This window comes from Hetaerina americana, unplaced genomic scaffold (genome assembly GCF_022747635.1).
Source record: "Hetaerina americana unplaced genomic scaffold, ioHetAmer1.1.p SCAF_6, whole genome shotgun sequence".
Classification (NCBI taxonomy): Eukaryota; Metazoa; Arthropoda; class Insecta; order Odonata; family Calopterygidae; genus Hetaerina; species Hetaerina americana.
The window spans coordinates 36,283,839-36,310,036 of NW_027287205.1; the positions used below are offsets into that span (position 1 = coordinate 36,283,839).

General features: G+C 35.3%; 1 protein-coding gene across 3 annotated transcripts; it reads left to right on the forward strand.

Annotated features, from left to right (window-relative positions):
• The first annotated feature begins 883 nt into the window (after positions 1-883).
• On the forward strand, positions 884-25,753 carry Fkbp39 (FK506-binding protein 39kD). 3 transcript variants are annotated; one of them, XM_071593814.1, is made up of 11 exons: positions 884-1,016; positions 1,370-1,459; positions 1,540-1,701; positions 1,789-1,875; positions 2,732-2,836; positions 6,679-6,786; positions 7,513-7,664; positions 9,343-9,406; positions 18,203-18,318; positions 22,378-22,556; positions 23,944-25,751. In XM_071593814.1, exons 1-11 carry the CDS (start codon positions 1,007-1,009, stop codon positions 24,023-24,025), a joined length of 1,155 nt encoding a protein of 384 aa, XP_071449915.1. In that variant the 5' UTR covers positions 884-1,006; the 3' UTR covers positions 24,026-25,751. The 3 variants fall into 3 exon arrangements, with proteins under 3 accessions (XP_071449915.1, XP_071449916.1, XP_071449917.1); XM_071593815.1 differs by having other exon boundaries at positions 18,206-18,318; XM_071593816.1 differs by lacking the exon at positions 22,378-22,556 and having other exon boundaries at positions 23,944-25,753.
• Positions 25,754-26,198: the final 445 nt, after the last annotated feature.

A 26,198-nucleotide genomic window follows, 5' to 3' on the forward strand; every position in this document is an offset into this window, starting at 1 on the left:
GTAAATAAAATACTTTACGCCAATCCATACACTTAGTATTATGCATGTATGAAATTTTGAATCTCACTGGATTAACCATTAATTTCCGAGAAACTCCAGACATTACGATGTTTTTTTTTTAATCCTTAAAAGATATTTTATGTCTGTAAAAATGTTTTCCTACAATTTCACATTGGAAACTTGGCAGGATTAATTCATGGAGCCATCCTGTGAATTGAGCTAAAATAGAGCAAGAAACTTAATAGCATGGCCCATTAGTATTTCACATCAACAGAATTTCTGTACATAAAGAATACAGAGAGCCGCACATAATCAACTATTTAATTTTTCTGAAAGAGAACAACTCGTAACCAAAACTAAACGCGCAGGTTTTTAATACCTGAAGCATAATTTGAAAAATATTGCAATACATTCGTGCATACAATGATACATTGAAATTGAAGATTTTTTAGGTATTGCGCCACGTAGTTACGCTTAGAAAATCTCGAGGAAACTACGCATAAGCTATCTCTGAGATATTAAAAGCACAATAATTGGCCTTAACCTGCTCGTAAGAGCTTCTAACCCATCGAAAGTTATCCATAATACTTCTACTATCCTTCCCCTTTTCCCCAAACTTCAATTCCACCTTCTCCTAATAGTTAATGTATCTTGGAAGTACTTGAGACGAAAATTATCAGGAGAGTATGGGCATAAGATGAAGAATTACATTAAGGTTTTCCATGGAAATTCAGTTTGATATTGCAATCCGTTCACCTTTTCCAATGTCCACTTCCAGCGCTGAAGTAGTGCCACCTAGGTTTAGATAAATATTCGTTTTTCATTTATTTACCCAGAGCCTGAGCAACCGGAAAGATCCATAATTCCCTTTCTCGTGCTCATCGTTGGCGCCATTACCACTTGTACCGGGGAACAGGCATTGTTCTGACGTTACGTTAAAATTGTGTTAGATCAGTGTAGTTTTTAATTTCACTTTTATTTTCATCGTAAGAGTAACGTCCTCAAAATGTTTTGGGGTGAGTTAAATACAAGTTATTTCATTACAATGATAAGTAAAGCAATGGAGATTACCGCCATGTGATTGAGATAAATTTTCAGCATGTTCGAATTTCGAGGTCATTCTTAGTGATTAATTGGGCACCGATATTTCTCGTGCAAAAGCGAGTGATTGAGTAGTCCTTTTTCCATTAATTATATTTATGTACATTTTTACATTTAGCCCATGTGTTTTGCCGGCGTGTTAGACTTGGGCATTCAAATTTTTAGTAAATATAAACACTGGCTTTGTATTGCTTTCAACCGAATAGCAATTGCACTTGTGGTTTTTAAGATGAGTGTTTCATATTTTTGTAAATTATTATTTTTTCAGCACTTGTCATTGAACCCAACAAGCGGTACACACAGGTCGTTAGCAAATCCTTCCACGTGTCTATGGCGTGTATGGATTTGGAAACAGCGGGTAAGGTTCTACACTTTTCTAGTGAAAGTTTTTGAAATGTTTCCCAGTTACTTTATTCTCAACTAATTTTTTTCGGTAAGATGGGGAAGTCACATCCGTGATGCTGGAAGTTGGCGATGAAAAACTAATTTTGTGCAATTTGTCAAAATCCAAATCTGTTCAGCAGCCTTTAGACCTTAATTTTCAAGTGGGGGATGAGATATCCTTTTACACCAAAGGAAAGGCCAGCGTTCATCTCACAGGTTAGTTTTTTGTGATCCGCAAAATGTATAAATCTGCCATTATTTCAATTGAATGTTGAAATTAATGCTCGATGTTCTTTCCAATAGGTTATCTTATAATTGGGGAAGATTTCCCAGAACTGATGAGTGACCAAGAAAGCGAGGATGAAGATGAGGAAGAGGAAGACGAGGAAGGTAATTTAAAGTTTTCGACGAGATGTAAACTATCCTCGGTAAAACTCCCCACAATATTTTACTGTTGACCCTGCGACAAGTAGACGCAATATTGCTCGTTTTTGGAAAGTGTGTGCAACTTATTATTTCAATTTCATCGATATACGAGATGAAATGCCATTTTCAAGAAGAGTTTTCTATAGTTTCTTCCAGAAATGCAAGCGGTTGAAGTGATCACTGCTGAGTCATGTTAAGTTTGCTACAACGTAGACAGTACCACTGTTAAATAGAGATTTTTCTACGAATATAAATACTATGGAACGATGCAATAATTCGTATCAGAATTATTCGCCTATGAGGATGCTTCGGTTGCTTAACTGGCCAAATCACTCGGCCGAAAATCAAGGGGTCAGGGTTCGGATCCCTGTCAAGGCGAATGATTTTTACATTCTGAAAGTGTAGCATTGTAACGGACAGCGGGTGACTTGGTTAAAAGTTGCGTTCGTGGTATATCCCGCTGTTTCTTGGAATTTTTCAATTGTATTATTTATTTTGTGCCAGAGTGGGTTTTGCATTGCAGTTGCACTTGATTTTCTGGCATGAGTGTATTACATGAATAGGGGTAAATTCATAGTAGTTCATGAAGGGGTGAATTTTGAGTACAGAGCATAATGCAAAAATAAGTCAGAAATTCAACTGTATATGTTCCTGCAATAGTATTTAGTTAAAGGCCAAATGGGATGGTCTAATGAAAAGCAATAGAAGTAGTTCAGCTCCAAGGTGGATTAGTGGGTTGTTCATTACGTGTGACCATTTTTAGAATTTTCATGATGCATGATTTGTAGTTGAGAATTTCATTGAATTTTCTTTTTTGCAGAAGCTAAGGCAAGACTAAAGGCACTGGCCAGCAAGGCGATGAAGAGAGGCATTGAGGAAAAGTCAGCCAAGAACAAGAAACCAAAGTTGGATTCTTCAGTTGGAGGTGGTGTATTAATTAAATATTATTTTTAATGATTGAGTTTGCATGGTTACTTGTAATCCAGTCGAAATTTTTATTTTAAATAGAGAGAGAGTGAGATTAATTGCTTATAGAAGCATTGAGGGTGAATGAAAATTCACGAATAAACCCATGATACATTGTTAATCAGGATATGGATCAGATAGATTATTTTCTTGCCATGGAACATCCTTTATTGTACTGTGATAGTATGTTTCTAAATAGAAATTCAATTAAAGAATTGTTATTCACAGAAGGGTCGCATTTGAGCCTAGGAGTTGTACGATCTTAGAAGAATATGAGAGTTGTTTATTATATTGGAATTTTGGTTTACTCAATAGATTCAATCTGGTGTCTTAGTAGAAAAATTTCCTAAATTTTTTGTAGGTACTAACATTTAGGAAATACTTCTGTTCTTAAGTCTCTAGGTTGGAGATAGTAGACTTAGTTTTGAATTTTGGTAGCATAACTCTCATGATGTTGTCGTCATGGAAATTGTTTGAAACTGTTAGCAGCTTCTTTTCCCATTAGCTAATCTAATTGTTTAGGTTACTTTCAATTCATGTTGGACTTCCGAATGCTTTTCTTGATGTTAGTAATTTGAGACAGGAAAAGGAATTTACCCTGTCCTATTTTTATGTTAGGATCATGATAGTGCATTGGTTAGTGTACCCTCTTAACACTCTTGAGACCCTGGTTTTGAATCCTGGGCGTGGCAGATTTTTTCAATTTTATCCCCTTCATTTAGGTGCTCTTTGGAGTATTATTCAAGCAGTCTTTGTTAGATCAAATTTTAAATGTGGAACTGTGAGCACCTTTCATTAAGAGTAGGTTAAATCCGGTGCCAGGGTTCTATCCACCCTCAATAACCCAAATATAATATTCTTACCAAATTACTCGCATATGCAAATGTCCTAAATAGTGTCACCTCTTCTTATGACCTCTATGGTAAGCCATTGAATAACTGGAAGATTGGGTATTTGACTCCTGAAACCTCACATTAATTTTTCATGACTGTTCTCGTGTGTGCTTAATTGCTGATGATAGTAATATTATTTATTGGTTCATGCGAGACATGTCTGTAACGGGTAAATGTAATGTCACGTCGTCTGCTCATTCTTTGCGGACATCACTGTGGATATTACAGATTCACTGTATATCTTCAAATAATAATGTGTTCAGAGTAAAAACAAAAAATAGGAACCACGAAGAAAATCATTTACGAATTCATCAACTGGTATATCATTGATGATCACCAAGGAATTGATATAGTGTAGACTAATGACAAAAAATTATCTATTTCCCTTAATTTTCTCGGTAGTGCTTTCAAGAATTTCACACCTGAATATCCAGGGTTCACAGCAAACATGGATGGTGTGCAAAGTTACAATTAAGGAAGGGTTGGGATGTTGATTTTTTTAAAGTAAGGTCTAAACTGCTTGCCGTTAGAACTTTTCCTAGGATTCTTACTGCTGATTTTTGTAGTGTTAAGATGTTCATGAAACAATGAGTGCCCCCACACGGCAATGATTAAATGGATAACAGATTAAGAGAGCAGTGGCAGTGTCAACCAGAGTCACAACTTTTCTCAGGAGGTAGCATCCTGTGGCTACTTCAGGGCATAATTGATCAACATGAATTTACTTGAATATGTATCCCTCAACATTTTGCTATAGTAGAACCAGTAAGAGATGACCCATTTATATTTTATCTTATTTATATAAGAGGGGAGGCTGTAATTTGACCTAATCTGATGAAGAGGATCCATGTAGTGCAAAAATAAGTGGATAATTGTCCTAATTGAGCTAAATATACACAGAATGTCCTCACAAATTAGCTCAGGATTAAGAAACCTCAATCAAAAATTGAAAGATATTATCAATGATAATATTCCATTTATTTGTTCTATTTAAATCAACCAATTAGATTGCTTAGGTTTTTTCGAACTAAATTCATGTTTATATTTAAAAAATTGGGTTAGCTTTCTTTGGTTAGTTATGTGTTCATGCATTGCTCAGTCAACTCTGTTCTTGGGCATGTTAACATTATACCTCATGCAGAAGAAACATTCTTGTGTATAATTCATCATAATGAAATATTTAAGTTAATTACAGCTGATTGTTTTCTATTTTGCATAAGGTGATGGATAATGACATTGCGTATTATTTATGATTTAAGTCTAACTAGCTATTGACAAATGCTGTAAGAGCATTTGTTTTCATCCTCATGATCATTATGGTAGACATTAATTATTCCAATTTCATAATATATTAGTTTTCCAAAGTAACCCTATAATAATTACCTTGATAACTTATAATCATTCATCTTATAATGCTGAAAACATGTTAAGATGTCTTACAGAGATGACGTATGTTATTGAAACTAAAAAGCTTGGTTCTGATATCACTTTCCATAAATGAATTCAATGCAACCCTGATTAGGTTAAAATGAGAAATGAATTAGATGGTATAGAATGATTAAGAATCAATGCTCAGGAAAATGAAGTCACACCTGAGAAAGGTTTAATTATTTTAGTATACATACCTATGTATGGGTTTTCTACATTCCATGATTGGCCGGTGATGGGGAAGGATGTGGAAATAAATGGGAAGAGGGAAATGTTATGAAAAAATGGCAAAACTTTCTGTGATTCATTGGAGTTCTTATAACTATAATATTGTTGAATGCCTATGTTCAAGAGTCATCGGCAAAACTTTTGTTAGTATCCCGGTTCTCCTAGCCTTGCAGATTTTGGCTAATTTTTCAGTTTATGAGGATACATTTCCCAGTACCGAAACATCTGCTATTTCTTCTTTTGTTAATGCTTGTAAACCTGGCTCATCTTCATCAATTTTTACCCAGTCTTCAACAATTAGTAATTGTCCAGTGTGTATCCCCTGAAGTCTGCAAAATTTCTTGATGATCTTCAGGTTCAAATACTGTGAAGTGGAAATTAACCTCCTTCATAAAGCTTTCTATTCATGCATTTTCAATAGTTGATTTTTTCACTCCTTTCCAAGAATCAGGCCAGTTGAAGCACTCAGATTTCAAATTAGTGTTTTATACCAATTATTGTTCTCTGCCCTTTGATGTATTCAATCTTATCAGCACTTGACTTCAGCAATCCTAAGGCTTCATTCAAAAACTTTAGCCTCTTCAAACTGTAGCCAACAATAATTACTCCTTGATCCAGCAGCTGACATAAATTCAGTAGTTTGTGGGGCCAACATTGTCACCTGTTGTTACTGCATAATTGGTACAGGTATGAGTAATTGTGTGACCGGTCCATTGTGGTGACTCTGGTAAACCACATATTTGCTCAACATGTATTAAGCACAAGTTTTTTTTGCTATTTTCCTTGGAGCTCGGCCATCAAAATTTTCCCCAACTCTCTCCCCTAACTTTTCCAACTACTCAAGTAATCGAGGATTAGTCCATAGTATGTTTAATAATTTGTGGGATTCAGGTTATCCAATTGAAAACATTTTATGTCTATACATTCTAACTTAAATAATTGGGACATATCTACTGCCTATTGGTTTGAATGATGAATGTCGTGACTAATGGCTATGTACATGGACGGCAGTAAACTGTGGAGACTTTTTGCTTAGATGGGTTCATTTGGGTGTGTCCAAAAAAAAGAAATTGTTCTAAAATGACATAATAAATAGAAAATGTCTTAAAATGTAAAACCCTTGTGGTATATCCTGGTCATTAGTTCATGTTTATTGCATTCAGCTTTCTTACCCTTTGCAAATTCACATCAACTAAGCATTTCCCATGGTCTGTCTCCCATTAACCTTATTCTATTTGTAATATTTCTACAGAAGAGGACTCTGATGAGGATGATGAAGATTTTGAGATTGATGAGTCTTCAGAAGAGGAGACAGGAGAGGATATGGAAGAGCAGGGAGCATCCAGTGACGAGGATGACAGTACGTAATGGTGACATTTTTGTGCCTTATTTGCATTACTTGGACAGGGCTGAGGAAAATTGTCATTCGTTTATCCATTCACTTCAGCTAACTAATCAGCAACCCTAAAATTTCTGAGTTTCTACTTATCTTATTTGTTGAACTAAATTTTGGGAGTGTTTTAAAGTTATTACTTGCAGGAATCTTAAATCAGTGATAAGAGAATGTCAGAAGTTTGGCAATTATACAATTGAATATAGCTGAAGCGTGCATTATTTGAGGAATTTTTTCCTTTTCACTAAACATTTTTTCTTGTAGTTATATTGAATTTTGTCTGGTTGATAATGTTGGTTGCAAGTATGGTAGAAAGTATCCAATTTATTTAGAAAACTTTATGTTAAAAAAGTTATGAATGTCACTTCACTTATTTTTGGAACCAATTTGTTTTTGTTACATTTTTCAATAATATTATGTGCTTGCATTCTTTTATGCCACCTATTATGAAGTGTTAATAGATTTTTCATATAATTATTACCTACGTCAATGCAGGTCTTATTGGAGGAGGCCATCATGCAACACTTATTTTTAATATCAATGAACAAATATGGTGCTAATGACAGAGAATGTTTAGATTATTATAATAATTCTTAGTTTTTGATTACTGAGTTTTAAGGTTGTAATGTTTCTTCCTTCAATTTTAAGTTAGATTTTTTGTGCTAGTGCTTAGTATGTCGTTTATTCTTTCAGGTGACGAGGGGATGGAGGTATCAATGGAGATGAAGAAGGGTAAGAAGGATGGTGGTGGCAAGAAGGAAGAGAGCAAGGCAGCCAAGAAGGCCACTCCAATGAAGAAAGACTCTCAGGAGAAGGGGGGCGAGAAAAAGAATGAATCTATGAATGTGAGTGTGGGCCTTGTTTGCAATTAGCCATGATGATGCATACTGCACAACCTGCTATACATTGCTGCAAAATATTTGGAGTATATTTGGTAGTTTTCAAAGTTGTTGTAGTCATTCCCCATGATAAAACCTCTAGGAACCAGAGAAACATCCATCACTAGATTATATCTAGCTTAGAATATTTTAGTTTTATGTTCTTTAGTTAACAAAGAAGAAAGTGCATTGTATGATGTTGCAGTGCCATTTAAATTATGCTCCAATTAGGCTATGTTAGTTGTGATTTTGAATTAACCCAGTACTAATTGTAGAGCAACAAGAAATATTACATCTCAGGTTCAAGGTTCAACCAATGTATGTATTTATAGGGAATAAGCCTAAATGGTTCTCAATATACACAAGGTCTGTTCCATGAATTTCCAAATTTTTTTTTGCATCGATATTTCACTGACACACTATTGGTAGGGTCCCATTCAACGTAGTCTACTCCAACATATACCTTTCTCCCCATGTTGTTTCCCCTTTTTTACACAGTCCTGGAATACTTCTTCCAAATGCTCATTAGTTCCTATATTGAATTATTGACTAACGCCTAATAAACAAGAGATAATATTCAAAGAAACCCCAGGAGATGCCATGACAGTAACTTTAAAAAGCTAATCAAACGTGCAAGGCAACAATTTGAAAGTCTAAAATTCATCCTGATTGTTTTTACTCTTGAAATTGTTGCATAGTAAGGGATTAAATGTTTCACAAGTAGTGGAACATAGAAATAGGATAACTGCAGTCATGGCCATTGTTGCGTTCGATAAACCTAGGAAGTGTACACCTTAAATAAAGAGAGATTCAATGTACCAGGAGTTGCAGCTTGGGTTGTTGAAAATTAATGAAGATTCCAGTGCCTTTTTGTTCTATCAATTATTTGTTTTTGTAACATTTTCAGTTCTTACTTATTGTAAATGATTTCAATTAATGGTATTTTTATTATTGTATAAGATTTTATATTTTATTTATTCAACATCCTCTAAGTTGCATGTTCAAATTTTTAAGCAAATGTTCAAATTTTTTTGTGCATGACAAAGGTTCCCCTGAAAATATTTCTCTGTCCACACATGACAGAGATGTTCATTTTAAAGACTGATGAAAATATTCCATGGTAGTTTTCCACGACACTTTTCTTGGAAAGTTTGGTTAAGATTTAAATTAAAACATAGGAAACAATGTTTTTTTGTTCTTAATTTGTTAATGTTATCCTTCAGTGGTAAGATGGTAAATTTTTGTCCAGTATTAGACCAAATCCAGTCTATTTTGATGCAAGAAAAAATTTGAATTTTTTATACAATATCAAATTTTCATTTTATCTTAAGCGAATTTTAAATTGTTGTCTGTGACATGAATGTTCAGTGATTATTATCAATAATAATAGGACAAAGTCTTGTTTATTTATCTGCATTTTTGGTGGTAAAATTTATCCTATTTCAGTTGCTGTGATGAGCTTCATTACTTGTGGCTGTGGTGTTAGTTAAGTTTTTGGTAGTTTACAAAGCTTATGATAGTAAATGACAATGTTACTATATCTTTCGGGGTTATGAGTTTTTAAGTTATGTATTTCAAGGTATTATCGATCTATGAATGGAAAAAGTTTTTCAAATTGTATTTGAACAATATTTTTTTGTTTCAGGGAACACCAACCCTCTCAGCTAAGAAAAAGAAGCAGAAAGATGGTGCCACGCCTAAAGCGAAAGGTACACCTAAGCCAAATTTCATAAAGCAAAGTGCATAAGAGCTCATTTAATGCTGTTCATGTAAATTCTAGTTTGTTGTAATTTTTTTGGCGTGCCTTGGTTTTATCTTACGTCTTTTTTGTAATAAACATCATTAATATAGCAATTTCATTTTTTATTTGAGAGGTGAAATATTCCTTGAAATGATCTGGTCAGTAGTTGCTTTAAGTGAGACAAGTATTGAGGAACTGTTAAGGATTTTATTTTGTGCATCTAACATATAGGTTTAGATGCAATGTGATATGACATTGACAAATGAAATAAAGTAGCTGATGATTTTGCACAACAGAGAGGTGACTGTTGGATTGTATTGTCTTAAATCATCATAACTCCAGCATTGGGAAAAGTTACATATTATACATCATCTTAGTAATGTTTGGTAAACTTAGTGATATGAACTTACTAGAGGTGGGAAACAAGAATACTAGAATATTTGTGATGTTCAACATTCATAGAGAAAATTCCACTTTGGCCTCAATAACATGGGCAAATTAATTGTATTAATGCATTGTTTTGACAACTTAATAGTAATCATTAGAAATGTTCACAGCCTTGTTATCGAGTTAGAATGGAATCATATGAAATCATAGTGGATCAACATCCATCAAGAGGCTGTTAGGGTTGCTGAAGTTTTTAATTGCACTGAAGTTTGTCCAAATATCCATATATTCTCATGGAAATTGATGCTGCTTAAATTTTTATTTTATTTGGAAATTAAAGTTTTTACAAGTAAAAAATTCAAGCAAACTTGCAGTTCCACAAATTTGTTACTTTCATGAATGCAAATAACATGTTTCGAGATATATATTAGGTGATGTATTTCACATTGCTAATCCTTCTGAAAACATAATTATCACTTAAGTAATTTAAGTTTGATGTTAGATTGCTGAAAAATTTCATTTAGTGCATTTCTGTTCCTATTTCAGTTTGTCATCGCTAAAATAATTGGTAGATGTTACTACACTTGTTTTCTTAGTATAAGCAGTTACATATATCAATAATCGAAAGTCAGTAAGCATTGATTTGCAACCCAGTATTTCAAAATATTCTAAGCATTACTTTTAGGTCTTTCTTGCAACTATGTTCATTGAAAGTAATGCAAACTGTTTTCCTCAAAAATACAACTACTTGTGGATGCATTTTTCGTTATAATGTATAACTAAGGACGGGTTATATTTGGGCTCATACAGCAGCTGTATTATGTCATCATATTCATATGCTCTATTCAAGTACCTCAGTGTTAGATGGTGTCTTGTCTACTCTGTTGCTAACTACCAGGAGACCAGTTTGAGAATATTTCTCCAAAGCTACATTGAAGCATTTAATTAAACATCCTGGATATTTCACGGTCTTTTTTACATTTCGTTCCATGACTGCATTAAAAAGTATAGTAAGAGCTTCTAGGGAATGCTCAAGTTGGACTATTGGAAGAAATTAAGCATTAGGGTGAAAAATATATCTTATTTAATTTTATGGTGTATTAGGTGCAGCATCTGATATTCCACTTGAAGATAAGTTTTTAATGTCTGACATTTCATGGAGTATATCCATATTAATTCCCTGCCATTTTTCTTACTTCATGGAAAATTCCTTCCCCAGCTGATGGGCTGCTTTCATTTAACCATGACCATCAATGCTGCATTTGCAAAAGTTGGGTTTCCTACTCTTTTATTATGCAAACCTCTCTCTGGCCCTATCCTCAAGTATTCCATAGATAGATTGGTTTCAGTGAGAATTCATCCTTAGGGAATGAAATGCCTACCCAAATCTCCCATTGCATTGGCATTTACCTGGAAATTGCCCAGAACTCGCTCAGAAATTCCAGTATTTGGTGGAAGATTGCTTAAGATTTCTCTACAATGTCCTGGTTTGTGGGAGTGGTATCAAGCTATTCATCATAAGTATGATATTGGACACTGAAATGAGGACTGGAATCCTTAGGCAATATATCAGCCTTGTTTTCCAATTTTTTCTTCTTTACCCTATTCAAACTTCATCACAAATGACTTCATATTCTTCGGAAAATATTTATCATCTAGTGATGTTTCACCTGCTGGTAATTCTGCTTCTATTCCAGGAACTAGTGCATTTTTCTTGGCCTTGGCAATTCAGTTCCCTGCATATTAATTCCCTTTTTGCAGCTATTTCATAGTTTCATCATCACTGAAGCCAAAGGATTAGGTGGTTGACAGTTAATGATACTGGTCCATTATCAGCTGCCTTCTTAGGAGTTTGCCCTGCAGTATTCGCTTATATAGTAATTCCAAGCAAGTTGTTAAAGTGCAGTTGAACTTATTGTCATTAATTGTGATCTACAAGGTCATGTTTCCACCCTATCTTTTTAATGCATACCTGTCCTTGCAATTGTCTTCGTATGACTGAAAATGGAATCTATACATTTTACAATCTTGCAAGCACATCATGTACATTCTTTCAATTGACTGCATACATTGGTGTAAAAGATGGGTAAATGGATATATTCAGGTAATAGTGTCTGAACATGGAACCTTACAGTGTTTTATCAGAATTTAATTTTTTCCTCGGGAGATACTATGGGAATAATTAATGAAGAGCATGATGAAATATGCTGCGAAAATAGTTAAGTGTATTGCATTGTTGATTAGCTGTAGAATTTGCATCCTCACCCCGATACATCTGGCACATATGTAAATTTATTTTGCTAATTTTATGAGTCAGTCGGCAAGACTCAAGAGAAGTCTAATTTTAGTAAGACTTGTCTATGTTCTCGTTTTCCCAGTATTGTTTGCATAGCTTGGTTATTCTTCATTAATAACTGTTATCAAGCACAGGGTGGAAGAAAGGTTTTACCACCAAAGTCAAAAAACAAATATTAACATGAGAATAATAATAGCTTTATTTAAGACATTTTTATTATTGTAAAGCATTTTACCATTGTTTTTTGCAACGAAAGGTTGCCTTAAAAGATGCCAAGTAAATGGTGATTGCACATATCAATAAGTAAAGTGATGGTTGCAGTTAGGAAGCAGTAGTAGATCATCCAAGACTTGAGTTGAAGTGAATGTATGAATAGGCTATGCTTATTATTAATAAGTTGCAAGTATGGCTATTCCTTAATTTTTTCTGATTGCACATCAAAGAAATTTTGTGGAAAGGATTATGATTTTGCTTTTGCACAAAAATGAAGACTTTGATTATTAGGGAAAATTTTGTTGGTTATGATGTATAAATATTGATTGATGGTTTATTAATAATTGATACTTACATCATTTAAGGACTGAGCCACCACAATTTTGGAGGAAGTAGTGTTATGGTCTTGTAAAATATTTCTCAGATATTGTCATTCACAGGAAAAGTTGTAAACTTGTTTTATTTTAATTAATTTTCTTCCTCTGTTGTGGCATTGCATTTATGAGTGGTCGTGTAGCATAACACCTGTGCTGGTTTGAATTGATCTGCTTCCTCACAATTTTTTATTCTGTTCATCATCTGAACTTCCTCCAGAAATGGTCAACATTATTTAAATTTCCCACTGAATTAAATTGACACATTTATAACAATTGCAATTATCCAAGTATGTGTTACTGTTTCATGAAGAGGAGTTAAATGACTGTCTAGAACAGCGAGGTTCGAGGGTGGACCCAAGAATAACAGGAATGTTGTTACAGATTCTTTAGTTCTCAATATATTTACATAAAATTTTGTTCACCTTGAAAATATTTTCCATTGACCATAATGGGCTTCTCCAAACGATGCTTCCAATATTCGAAACATTTCTGAAATTCATTTATTGGGATTTCCTTCAAGCCTTCTTGCAATTTTTGTTTTACCTCCTCCAGTGTCAAAACACATTCCTTTCATATCCCTTTCGAGTCTGGGGAAAAAGAAGTCACAGAGAGCTAAATCCGGTGAGTAGGGGAGTGGACAATTGATGTCATGCCATTTTTCTTGAAAACTGCGTCACAGAGGGCAGTATGAGCCAGTGCGTTGTTATGATGGAAAAACCAGTAGTCACCTGTGTGCCAAAGATCTGCTCTTTTTTCTGGATACTCTTGCTCAATCTCTTCAAAACCTCCAGGTAAAACTTCTGGTTGACAGTTTGATCCCGGGGAACGAACTCAGAGTGCACAATACCTCTGCAATCAAAGAAACAAATGATCATTGTCTTGATTTTTTATTTCACTTGGCGAGCTTTTTTTGGACGGGGAGAGCCAGCTATCTTCCTTTGGCTTGACTACTGCTTCGTTTCAGGATTGTATCCATAGCACCACAATTCATCACTAGTAATTCACCTTGGAAAAAAAATCAGGGTCCTCTTCGAGCTGATTTTGAAGCTCAAAATATGCCTGAACTCTAAGCTCCCTTTGCCCGTTAGTGAGGTGGCGAGGGACAAATTTGGCTGCAATCCTTGTCATTTGCAAATCTTCAGATAGAATCCTCCGAATTGAACTCCATGATACTCCAGACATCTCACATAGTTGATCAATGGTTCTGCGACAGTCTTAACAAATGAGGGCATTGATTTTGTTGACGTTTTCATCAGTTCTTGATGTTGAAGGGCGGCCTGAATGAGGATGGTCTCCAATTTCACATTTCACCAATTTTTGAAAGTGTAAATCACGTAATCTGGTTTTCCTAAGGGCAGTTTCCCCATTAGCTGTCTCGAGTAATACAATAAATTCCCCAGCTGATTTCTCCGACAGGAAATTGCACTGCAGTGCGTTGCTCTTGATAATCTGGCATCGCCTTTTTCGCCAAAACAAAAAAGTTGTTTCGCCAAAACCTCTCACGGATGGACCGATCCAATCACAGGGACGGTGCTACACATACTGATGTAGGTGGCGTGACCCTGACATATGACCAGCCAAGCAAAGGATTCCCCCACTCTCACTTCCTACCACAGCCCAATTCCCATTACTTTTGTACTCGTAATGCTTTTTTAAGATCCTACAATATGCTTCTTAAAGCATATTGTAGGATCTTAAAAACCTCCCAAGCATAAGATCTAAGTTTACAACTTCAGCTCGATTTGCCAGAGAATTTCATTCTGGTTACAAGGAAAGCATAGTGTGTGAGATCTACATGGTTCTTCCAAGTCCTTTGCTCCCTTGAGTGCCGAAGGATCATTCCTGGATTTTCAAATTCTTAGTACACCCAAGAATTCAGTGGTTCCACCTCTTATCACCTTGTCTAGCAACCTTAACTGGTGAATGATAGGAATATTGAATATTCCTTAACACCACAGGAGTGCAAGCAACAAGCTTTCTCGATAATACCCAAGGGTTTTGTCCAGCTAGCATTTCATCCTATATCTACAGAAAGTTGTGTTCTAGTTTAAAATCTGTGCCTCTTGACCTATGATACTTCTCATTCAAATGTTATTTCACATAAAGGAAATAAAAATTGGTGTTCCATGAGTGTAGGCTGATGTTTGGGGTCTAGCATTCAATGTTTCTACAGCTGTCATTTGATTTGGAGAATTTCTCTTCGGCAGAGATAAGGGAAGGTCTAGTAAAACTAAGGTGAATAGAGGTGAATTTTCAAAGTTGGGAATCTATTGAAATCTGAAATATAAATTTGGGATTCAATTAGAATGGTGTACCTTGTAGTTATGAGTTTAAATAATTGGTGTAAGCCATTGTGTGAACACAAAGCCTGGAAAGCAAAGTTTGGAAATACCTGTGGACACACAAAGCGATGATAAATGATCCTCTAAAGTACCCAAATTTCCTTGCACTCGAAAAAGGACAGAATGCTCATAGGTGAAAGTGAGGGAATCTGGAATGGGATTATAGAAAATGAGTAGCCATATAGGAGTGTAAATTTTATTCCAGCATGAAGGACCATATGTTGGAAGAACATATTGTTTGCATTAATTTTTAGATTGAAACTCCTTGTCTTGACTGTTTTGGGAAGATGTTCATCCTGAATTCATTTGTGGGGGGTAATTGGTCATCTCGTAAAGTTTTGACAAGTAGAATGCAGATTAGATTACCTGAAATATTCTAGTTGGAAATTTTTTATCAGTCCTCATGGTTTCAATTGCAACATTTTTATAAGATACAGAATTCAATGCTTTATAATGGCTATTCACAGAATTGATCACTGAAAAGATCACTGATCACCCAAATAATTTTACATCAAGGTTCCATTATTTACAACTTTCCAATTTGTATACCTTTAATAGGTTTTTTTATTGTGACTGAAAGGAATGATCCTTCTAATTGCATTGGAATTACTAATACTCTGGGAAGGTCCTAATATACTATTTTCCATTCGTCCTTATTTAACTACTTTATTTTATTTCTTCTGCTGTTTACCACACCTTAACACTAATATTAAATTGAATGTAAGGAGGATTTGAAAACCCTCATTTACATAGTTATGGATGATGTGTAGTAAGTTGGTTTTAGAATGTGCAATAAACATATTTTTGAAAACATGTATTTTGAAGAGAAAGGGATGTCAGTATATAGGTTTTAAAAATTAGTTGGTAGGGTTGTAATAAAATGTCATATGTAATATACAAGTACCTGATTTAAAATTAGTGATAGCGAGCAAAATAGAAATTTGTTTTTAGGGGCTTAGGCAGTGGTTGCAATAAAAATAAACTTGTGAATGTCCTAATTTTTTAATATGAGTATCTGAAAAAGATAACTTTCACTGTAGCACGATGTTCTAGTGTATTTTTATCTCTCTGTACAAAGCAGTGATTTTCTAAGGTCAGCTTATTTGTCGAGGCAATTCTTTGAATGGGTAAACTGAAGGTAAGTCTACCTATCTAGGGTTGTTGATTAGAGATGTGGTTGCGGTAACATGATTCTAGACGTGATACATTCTACTAAGATAATTAACATTTCTGGTTAATAAGAACCATGCCTTCAGTACCAAAAATGGCAGGAAAATAACGCATTGTTATTGATGTTTAACTGATGAAAGTTTAAAAAAATATTCTAATTTTTGTGTAAAATTATAACAGAATAGAGACATACTTTGTAGTCAAATATTCTTAATGATGCTGAATTCTGCATGCAAGTGAAACCTGCGACAAGTATGGAAGACTGAAGTAGCTATTCTGCCTAGGCACTGCTTATTTTTTATTCTAAATGTTTTGGTTTGTTAGCCCTATACTCATGCTTAGAGAAGACTGCTGCTGAACTTGCAGTAGTAGTATCGGCTATACACGACACGATTATTTCACAAGCAACCTGACACATGACTACAGCAATGTGGTGGCCAGTGATTGGAGGTTTGGTTTTCAATTAGCACACCCATCTTCTGTAACAGCATTTGAAGTCTTTTGCATTTGTTCAAACACCAGTTTAGAGGATAAAGGATTAATGTTGCTAGGAAATGTCAATCATGACCATCTGAAGAGACAAGTTAAAAATATTGACCGCCATCATGTTCACATTCATGTGAGGCTGGTTAAATTGAATGGAATTGGACATGTTTTTGTGTTGATAGGAATACATCATCTCCACGTGAAGAAAGTTGTAACAAATGCATGCTTAAATACAACATGTGGTATGTAGGGACACTTGGTGTAGATATTGCAAAATGTGATACAGTTTTTACCAAAAAGTTTATGATTTACACTTAAGTCTTGTCCTGGAAGTCATAACTCGGGTAAGTGAAGGTAGGCACATTGAAAATTTGAGAGGAACTTAGGATGAGCATGTGGGAAAGGGTTGTTCCATGGGCTTCAAGGTGTTATAGAAAGTAATGGCTTCGTTGTTAAATTAGTCTGATAGTTCAAGTAATGGAAGTAATTCACCTGTTGCTTTATTGTTTCTGGTGTTAAAATTAATACTTGTCGAGTGGACTACTTATTTGATCCTGCAGGACTGAATCTCTTGTGATGAAGAATACAGTAATTAAATCAGAGATAACAGCTTATTAGGTATGTTCATTAATTTGAAAAGGGGAACCAAAAATCTCACTGGCTTTGATTAGCATTTTGGCACATGTACCATTTGAAGGTAGTGATTGCTGTGCCAGTCATTGTTTTCTCAAATTAATTATTTTTAGCCACTGCTTTTTGTAATGAAGGATTGAAAACTAAAATTACATTTTGCATTCTTGTAGAGTATTTTTAAGTTATCATTACCACCTGCTTGGAGTGTAGATGGAAGATAATGTATAACCCTTGTTAAAAATAATGATAATTCATTTGATTTTTCTACATCAGGATATTAAGTAGATATAATTAACCTTTGAGGATATTTCCTTGTTTTTCACTAGTGAAGAAATGAGTGCTTTTTATTAGTACCCCCTCCAGGTAATTTATCTTGGAACATACTGCCATGAATTTTCACTTGTTAACCTTGTCGTGAAACTTCACCAATGGATCACAAGCAGTTTGTTATTCACTTAGGTTACATTGTACAAATCCTCTGCAAGCATATCATGCAAGTAGTAGCTTGACATAGAAGTGTCTTCTTTTTCTTCAGTTTAATTTCCTGCACCTTTTTCCTTCACCCTTGCCTCCAACTTTTTGTTTCTAGGCTATGCTTCAGCAATGTGATACATTGGTTATTGATGTTGAAACGTCAGAACCAGTCTAATTTATAAATGTAAATTATTCACCAAGAGGATCACTTACCGCATTGTGTGCTATCTTTTTGAACTGCCTTCCAGTATGGCTTGATGTGCATTTCTTGGCTAAAAACCTAAAGTTTTCCTAGTGTAATATGTAGTAAAAATTTGCCTATGAAAGGTCACACAATTACAAAATTTGCACATGTCCATCTTTGCATGCTCCTGGTGGCTGTTTAGCAGAAACTCCAAAGACTCCTAAAACAGATGACATGCAGAAGAAGACACTACCTGGTGGAGTTGCTATTGAAGATATTAAGATTGGGAATGGTCCGATCGCCAAGGCTGGTCGAATGGTTTGTATTTTTCTTTGCATAATCGGGGCATGTTTAAGTTGCATGCAGCATAGAAGCTTTCAATTAACTTTTTACTCTTTAAGGTAGGTAGGCACTGAGACTTAACCACTGGCACATTTCTAAACCTCACTTGACATGGCACTAAAAAGTTAGCACTTAACAGTAAATCATTTTTTCAGTAATATCTGGCTACTTTCATTCCATCCAGCATGCCTAATCTTTCATTCCTCAGCTTTGTATACACAAAATTTTCCCCTCTATCATAGTCTTCAAGAACTTGCAATGATATGAATATTTTAAGTAGCTATGTCAATAGCCAGTTTGATTGTCATTGTGGAAAATTTGTGGAATAAAAGGTTCATGACTGCCCAGGAAACCTTTTTTCTCTGGCATTCAAACTTGCGATAAATCTATATTTTTTTAAATGCAGGGATTTCACTGCTTAAAAATTATTTGCTTTTGTCTAAGATTTGACCATGTATTCATTTATGCCTGGCCTAGTGCTGTAGCCAGTTAAGCTACCAAGGCATTCTCTTTTACTGTGAACTTGTAAATTCTAGTAAAGGCAATTGAGTTTAAAACTGGTATTCCTGCATTTTGGTGGACATATAATATAAATATTTTATTGTTCAAATGATTTAAACTCCAAAGTAATACACTCATTTTGACACAAAAAAGGAGATAAACATATCATAGACCATATGAGAAAGACAAAGAGGGGAAGAATTTAAAAATTTAGAGATGTTGGTAGTAAAAGATTAACATTCACAGTTTCTTTGTCATTACCAGATGCCTCTGTTAAAACGTATAGGATCTCCCACAGTTCTTGGTACTTGAATGGTCCTAATAAATTGTGTATGCTGTTGGAAATATTGTGATTTTTGTCAAACCGTGGTGTAAAAGGAAAGGCGATTAGTGTTCATTCAAGCTAAAAACTATGCATGTCAGTAGTATGCAGTATTGCTTTCTCTTGATAAAATTAAAATTACTTTATTTAGAATATGAATTATGTTACGAAAAGTATATTGTAGAAAGCGTAAAACTTAGTATTTAAGCAAAAAATTGCATTGAGTGGGAATACTGGACATTACTATGCACTTGATCACATAGTTTTTAGTAATAGTAGGTTTGAATATCAAACCCCATTTAAATCTTAGACAAAGCCTAAAAATATAACCATAATAAGTATAATGCTGACACCAGCTCCAAATAGTTAATTGCTAGATCTGCCAATATTTGGTATCAGAAAGACTTAAAAATGGATTAGATTTATATTGTATTGTTAAGAATTTGAAGATTTATGAGAAAATGGTGCAGAAAAATCTCAGATATACAATAGGCAATATACAAACAATGCCTGCACTTTTAAATGTTTGCCGTGTAAATGGCATAGACTGAAAATAGCTCTTTTTTAAATTCTGTAGGAGGGAGAAAGGATCTAGCCATGCCATATTTTGAGATAATTAGCCTACCAAGAACAATGAGGCCTTAGTCTCCTTGGAAGTTCTCCCCTTGTGGCCTCAGACATATCCCAGCATCTCTTTCACTTTTCAAAACAGTCTGTACAAGTCCCCTCGTAGTTTTCATCAGCTGTCTTATCATATTCTCTTTTATCTTGTCAATGTCAAGAAGTTATCGTTGCAGTTGCAGCGGACGTGCTCTAAGCCACAAATGATGACCCAGGTTTTTTTTTTGAAAAAAGGTCATAACTAAAGATAAGTCGTGGGGTTGCTGATGACCATTTCCAAAAAGAACTTCGCTGATTGTTTTGAAAAGTTGGAAGAGATGCCAGGATAAGTGTGTGAGGTCCCAAGGGAAGAATTTCAAAGGGGTCTCATTGTTCTAGTTAGGCTATTTTTCTTAAAATATTGCATGGCTGGATATTTTCCAGACATACCTTATACATGACACATACATATGATTCTAAAAAGAACCACACCTGTCTGGGTTCCTTCAGCTTCCTTTGAGCTTTGTGATTTTTTGGATACCAGAACTTTCTAAGATATCACAAGCAGCTCAGGGAAATAATATGGCCCCCCCTACCTGGATCTGTGCATTTCATATGCCATTGGGCTTGGGTGAACTCCATCATGACCTACCAAACAGACTTTCTTGTCATAACAGACATGAATACATGCATATTTTTTTAAGAGGTAACACCTTTATGGCTTTCAGCAATGTTTGATGCACATGCATGTGTGTAGGAAAAAATATTAATATAGCTTGAAAGAACCCACATTTTGGTGGTCCCAGCCACCTTCATTAGATTACAAGGGATAACTGATGAGAAGATTAAATAGAGGGGTATACGTAATGAGTGATTGGTGTATGAGAGAACTGTAGAGGAAGGTGTAAGTTAATAGGAAGGTCTTAATCCGAGGGATTGGCAGGGTTTAAAATCCTAAATGCAAGCTAGTTATAGGGTCCTTAATTGGATTGGTGTGGCTGTTGGCAAGAGGGAAGAAACAATAGATATATTATTGCAATTATTAAAACTTCTGCTGTGGGTAGCACTGTGTCTGGGAACTGGGAGGTAGGCAGATGGGTTACAGGATGCTCTATGATCATTAGTTATAATATTGAGGGCTGTGGTGGATTGATCAAGTCAAAAACCAGGGAAGAATGTACATTGTAGGAGGTATGTCCCGGCCGGCCCCGGTGGCGGCGGGGTAACGTCCTCGTCTGCCATTCCAAGGGTCGCGGGTTCGATTCCCGGCTGGGAGTTTCGCTCCATCTAGGGCTTGGGTGTTTGTAAATGTGACCATTGTTATCGTTGTTAATAGTTCGATGTAAAGGCCAAAATGTGCTGTTTTCGGACTTATACTGAATAAATAAATAAATAAGTATGTGATATATTTAGAAATGCAGGAAGAAGTCTGTAGAAATGGCAGATATGTAAGCAGGTGTTCTGGGTGAACAGAATGGTCGATGAAGCCAGTTATGCATATAGCAAGACTGCATCGAGTCAAAGGGTTTTGGAAATCGGTAGTGGATTAGAAATGGGCGTGGTGGATTTAAGGATATTTGAAATATTTTGTGCACGTTTAAATGTTACAGAAGGGCATTTGGAAAGTAGGTTGGTGGTAGTTATGTTGTTGGAGAGGATGGGATGAAGATCTCTAAGAATAATTTTTAGGAACTGCACACTAGGTGAGTGTAGGCTCTGTAGATGGGCAGTGTGTCATTTTTCTTCTTGTGGGATATTTTAAGGGTGTATGTATGTTTTAGGATTTTTTTCTGCAGAAGGGAGTCTGGATAACCATGTCTGGCAGGAGAGGCTCATCCTCATTGAAGTGAATGAATTGAAATCACAATTCTGAGTTTAGAACATGCTGAGAAATATTTAAAGCATTATACAACTGAAGGTAGGTCATTGAAGAGTCACTTCCAGGGGACATGTGGGCCAAAATACTAGGATTGCCTATAATTAGTGTGTTCAGGATGTTACTCCGAAAGTTGCAATTTCATTGAAGTCCTAAACTCAACTTTTTTTTTTAAACATGTACGACAGATGCTCATAATTTACTACTTACTGGCTGAATATTATGAACATTAGACTCACTACCTTAGTAAAATAAATAGTTTCAGTATTTAGTCCTTTCAGTAGTTAAGTCTTTAATTTCCTTGACCCATTTTTAATAATTATCACTTGACAAGAAATATCACTGCATAATAAATTTGGTTCCTTTCACCAGTTGATATGACTTAAGCATATTTTAGGGGCTTGGTAGGGTAGCAGAGGATTCAGTTTCCAATCCGTAGGGCCTGGGTTTAAATCTGGGTTACCCTGAGCACCCTTTGCTTTATTCAAGCTGGCATTTTTTTATTTAAATTTTTCTAGTAATCCTCATGTGGCCCAAGGGAAGGAACTGGCTTTCCTGTCCTTAAGCATGGATTTCCCTCACTGTAGGGCTTAGTTTGCCCGAGTTGAGCTGACGTTGCCTGTCACGTCAACCTCAGGGTTTATCATTGTGTTGTTTTTTATCTACCAGTGTGTGCATTCTTTGTGGTTTGCTTATTGCTACATTTGTGTCCTCCCTTCTCCTGTTTTGCTTAAAGGTGTCAGTATATTATGTTGGTCGCTTGAAGCACAACAACAAGCAGTTTGATTCAACGCAGCAGGGCCCAGGATTCAAGTTTCGTCTTGGGAGCAATGAAGTGATTAAGGGCTGGGACATTGGTGTCTCAGGCATGAAGGTCGGAGGAAAGCGGAAAATAGTGTGTCCCCCTAATATGGCGTAAGTTGTTAATACTTCCTTCCTCACCCTACCTCCTTATCTTCTAGAAGAAGTGTGTCTTCTAGAAGTGGGCCAGGAGCTGACTTGGAAAACCTGGAAAATACTTGTTGGGAAAATTGATGGTTTCTGGTGAAACTTTGTGGAGCTTATTCTTGTGGTAATAGAAGGTATTAGGGGAGGTGACTGAAAGCCAAGTTCATTTGTGCTCTAGGGATAGGAGGGTAATTTGGTTGGGTAAGATTTTCAGGGAGTTGTGGAAATAAGAGAGAAAACAATTGGCATTGGCCTATTCTTAACAAAAATACCAAGGGGTCGCACAATATTAGGTCCCATTCGATGGGCCATGTACTCAGTTAAAATGCTATCCTGATAGCATGACAGACAAGGATTGGGATACCTCTGATAAACTGAGATTCAGACCTTGTCTCTTGGGGTTAAAGACCTTATACCAATTTCTTGCAATAACCCAATCCCCATGTATTCGTCATGAGTATTTCAATATGTACTACTAATTCCAGAGGAAATTTTTTTCACCTTTAGGTGACAGGCTTCAGACTTGAAGATTAATTTGTTGAAACTCAGGACATTTCATTGAATTGACTGCAAAAAATATCGACTGATTTGTTTTAACATTCATAACTTGCAGGAAAAATAACTTTTTTTATAAAAATTGGGGCATTCTCTACTTGAATGATTGAGCTTCTGAAGTAGTTCGAGATCATTTCTTTTCTACCATTTTGTGGGACATAATACTAGCTCACACAAAGTTATGTGGTGGTATAGAAGTGCATATTTGACATTGATGCTCTATTTTAATTTTTTTGTTCCAAAATTTGGTTCATGCTAATTGTGGTTCCCTCTTGATAATAATATATCCAGCTTTGTTCCTGGGGCTCCTAGTTGCCTCTAATTAATGCTAGTTTGCTTGTGATTATTTTTAGACTTTCCAATTGCAGATAAAATTTTTATGCGACTCATGTGCTTCACTTGCCATTGTTTGCATTTTTGTCTTTGTTAATTATTTTGGTGTGACTAGCAAAATATCTCGGAAAGCTGAACACCTCCCTCATTCTTCTGGATAAACCTGTAAAACTAATGTAAATTTGAATTCTAACAGTGGATGTAGTGTTTCCTTTGGGTGAATAAGTGCTCAATGAAATAATTTATTAGATCACAGCACCATCTTTGTTTATAATAATTGACTGGCATGATTATTCTCATAAATGAATTTTAAATGCTCTACGGTTAAGTGCGGGTAAGTTCACATTTTCAATTAACTTTCAGGACAAATGAATATTTTGTTTTTATGATGCCGTCCATGAAAATGTATGCACAATTCAGCCTTGTCCTCTGCCATCCCAGTGATTGAAGATTCTTTATTTTCCAGTTATGGGTCCAAGGGTTCTCCTCCAGTGATTCCACCCAACAGCAGTCTGGTATTTGAGGTGGAATTGAAGGGTGTGAACTAAGTTTTAGGTGCCATGTTAGGGATTGGATGAAGGAAAATAGGAGCCATTATACATTGGTGCACCTAGATTGAGGAGAACAGAAAGGCAGACTGATTTACCAAGGACAATTAATGTTTTTCCTGGAAAAAACACCATCCATTTAAAGTTTAATTTTGAATTGTTTCGAGTGCTATATTTTCATGAAGATAGGAGATGTTTACTTGTGCTATTTTAATTTTTTTCCATTTATAATTTGTATAAGGAATAAATACAATGTATTATAATAGAAAAAACTGAGTTGATATGATTGCATGTCATATTGGTCAAATGAAATGTTCAAACTGCGTGTGATGCAAAATAATTGGCTAGGCTACTTCATCATTACCTAAAGGGTAAGAGACTTTGGAAAGATAAGCTAGGAATGATAACAGATGGGGAGGTTATTAAGTCTGTAATGTTTGTAGATTATCATGCTGAAGGTGGGTTGTCATCTATAATTGTTGAGTGAATTTTGCGAGTGAACCGAGGATCAGTGCGAGATACACAGGATAGGACTGTGATCAATGTATTAATTTTTATTTATTGAATTAAATGACTTTTTTGGGGCAAGATTGGAACTACATAGTCCCTTCTTCTACTTTACACTTGCAGACTACATTTATGACAATGGCTAACACCCATGCCCTAGGTGGAGGAAAACCCACCTGGGCGGGAATTGAACCTGCATCCTCTGGTATGACAGGCTAGGACATTTTCCCGCTGCCACCAGGGCCGTAAATGTATCCACAAGATCACAATGAATAGTTAGGCCAAGTTAAAAACCAAGTTAAGGGGTATAAATGAAAGAGGTAGAACATAAAACATGTTTAGATTTTTGATTGAAAATGGACATAGTATTAAGATTTTTTTAGGCAAAGAGCTGCATTAGAGATGGGATTTACGAAGAAGGCATAGGTGACAAGCATACTTAACGGGGATGGGAGTTAGTTACTTCTTGGTTTTAACAAGGAGTGTTTTATAGTACTGTTCAGAAATGTGGTCATGAAGGAAAGAGCATTAAAGACATGAAGTTTTTAATGTACCTTGGAAAGACAGGATTTTTTTCAAAATTTTAATGAGGCACTACAAGGGAGATGATGGAGGTTTTGAAAGGTATTGAACTGTTGAAGGCAGTGATTGAAGGGAGATGTGTTGGGTAAATGAGTCACTCAAAAGAATGAATTTTGAATGGTACAATTTTGAGAGGGGGGTGGCAATGATCATGAAGCCTGGTGAAGGAAACAATTGTTATTCATTCAGTTTTAGCCCTCCAATATCAGTTGTAGGAATTATCAAAAGCATATCTTTAATCAGTAAACTACCCATGTAGTATATGTTAATAATTTATTCGCTGTAGTTCTTCTGGATGAAATTTTTCAAGCACAATAAAAATAAAATAGTATAAAAACACAATTTCAAAACTTCAATAATCTTTTAATAATGGAAAGAAATGTGATATCATATAAGTTAATGAGATGTAACATTAAATTAGGAGTTGACCTACCTTTGATGAAATGGGCGCACTGCTGAGGGATGGTTCTTGGGGACATTAAGTGCTGATGTGGAGGAACATGGAAGCTGAGATTCTTCATCCATGAAGATCAGGTTTTCAGGGTGTTTCATTACTGGAGTTGTCACAATGTTGGGTGTATAGTGAAATATATTTTATAGCAATGCCATAGGAGGTCAATACACTGAAATCAGCTGAGGGAGCCTGAATTTTTTTTAGATTTAATAACCTGCATGTCCCAAAATTATAAATAAAATGTTATTGACAAACATTTGGTTATTACTGAATAATTTAAAACCTTGGTTGTAATAGTTACCGAATCAAACAATATTTTGGACACTTCAGTTCGCTTGTTGGTAATATTTGTTCAGTAATTCTTTATAATGATGATCAATATCATTTAACAAAACTCTGTAGAGTATGTTGGGGATACTTTGTCCTGGTTCTGGGCAGTGTCGTTGCTTTAAATTGATGAAGAGGAAAGTTTTACTAAAATTAGAAGGGTGATGCAGATAAATTGCCATTTTACATATGCATATGTACAACACACCAATAAATTATGCATTTAGCAAGGTGCATAGTCTTACACTAAATATGTGAAGCAAAACATTTGAGAGTGTCAAGTTTTTATCTTCAGAGATAGGT

Excerpts from the sequence above, each read along its gene's own strand:
- Fkbp39 (XM_071593814.1), top strand. Across the intron at positions 1,460-1,539 it reads TATGGATTTGGAAACAGCGG|ATGGGGAAGTCACATCCGTG; the intron begins GTAAGGTTCTAC and ends TTTTTCGGTAAG. Across the intron at positions 9,407-18,202 it reads TGCCACGCCTAAAGCGAAAG|CAGAAACTCCAAAGACTCCT; the intron begins GTACACCTAAGC and ends GTGGCTGTTTAG.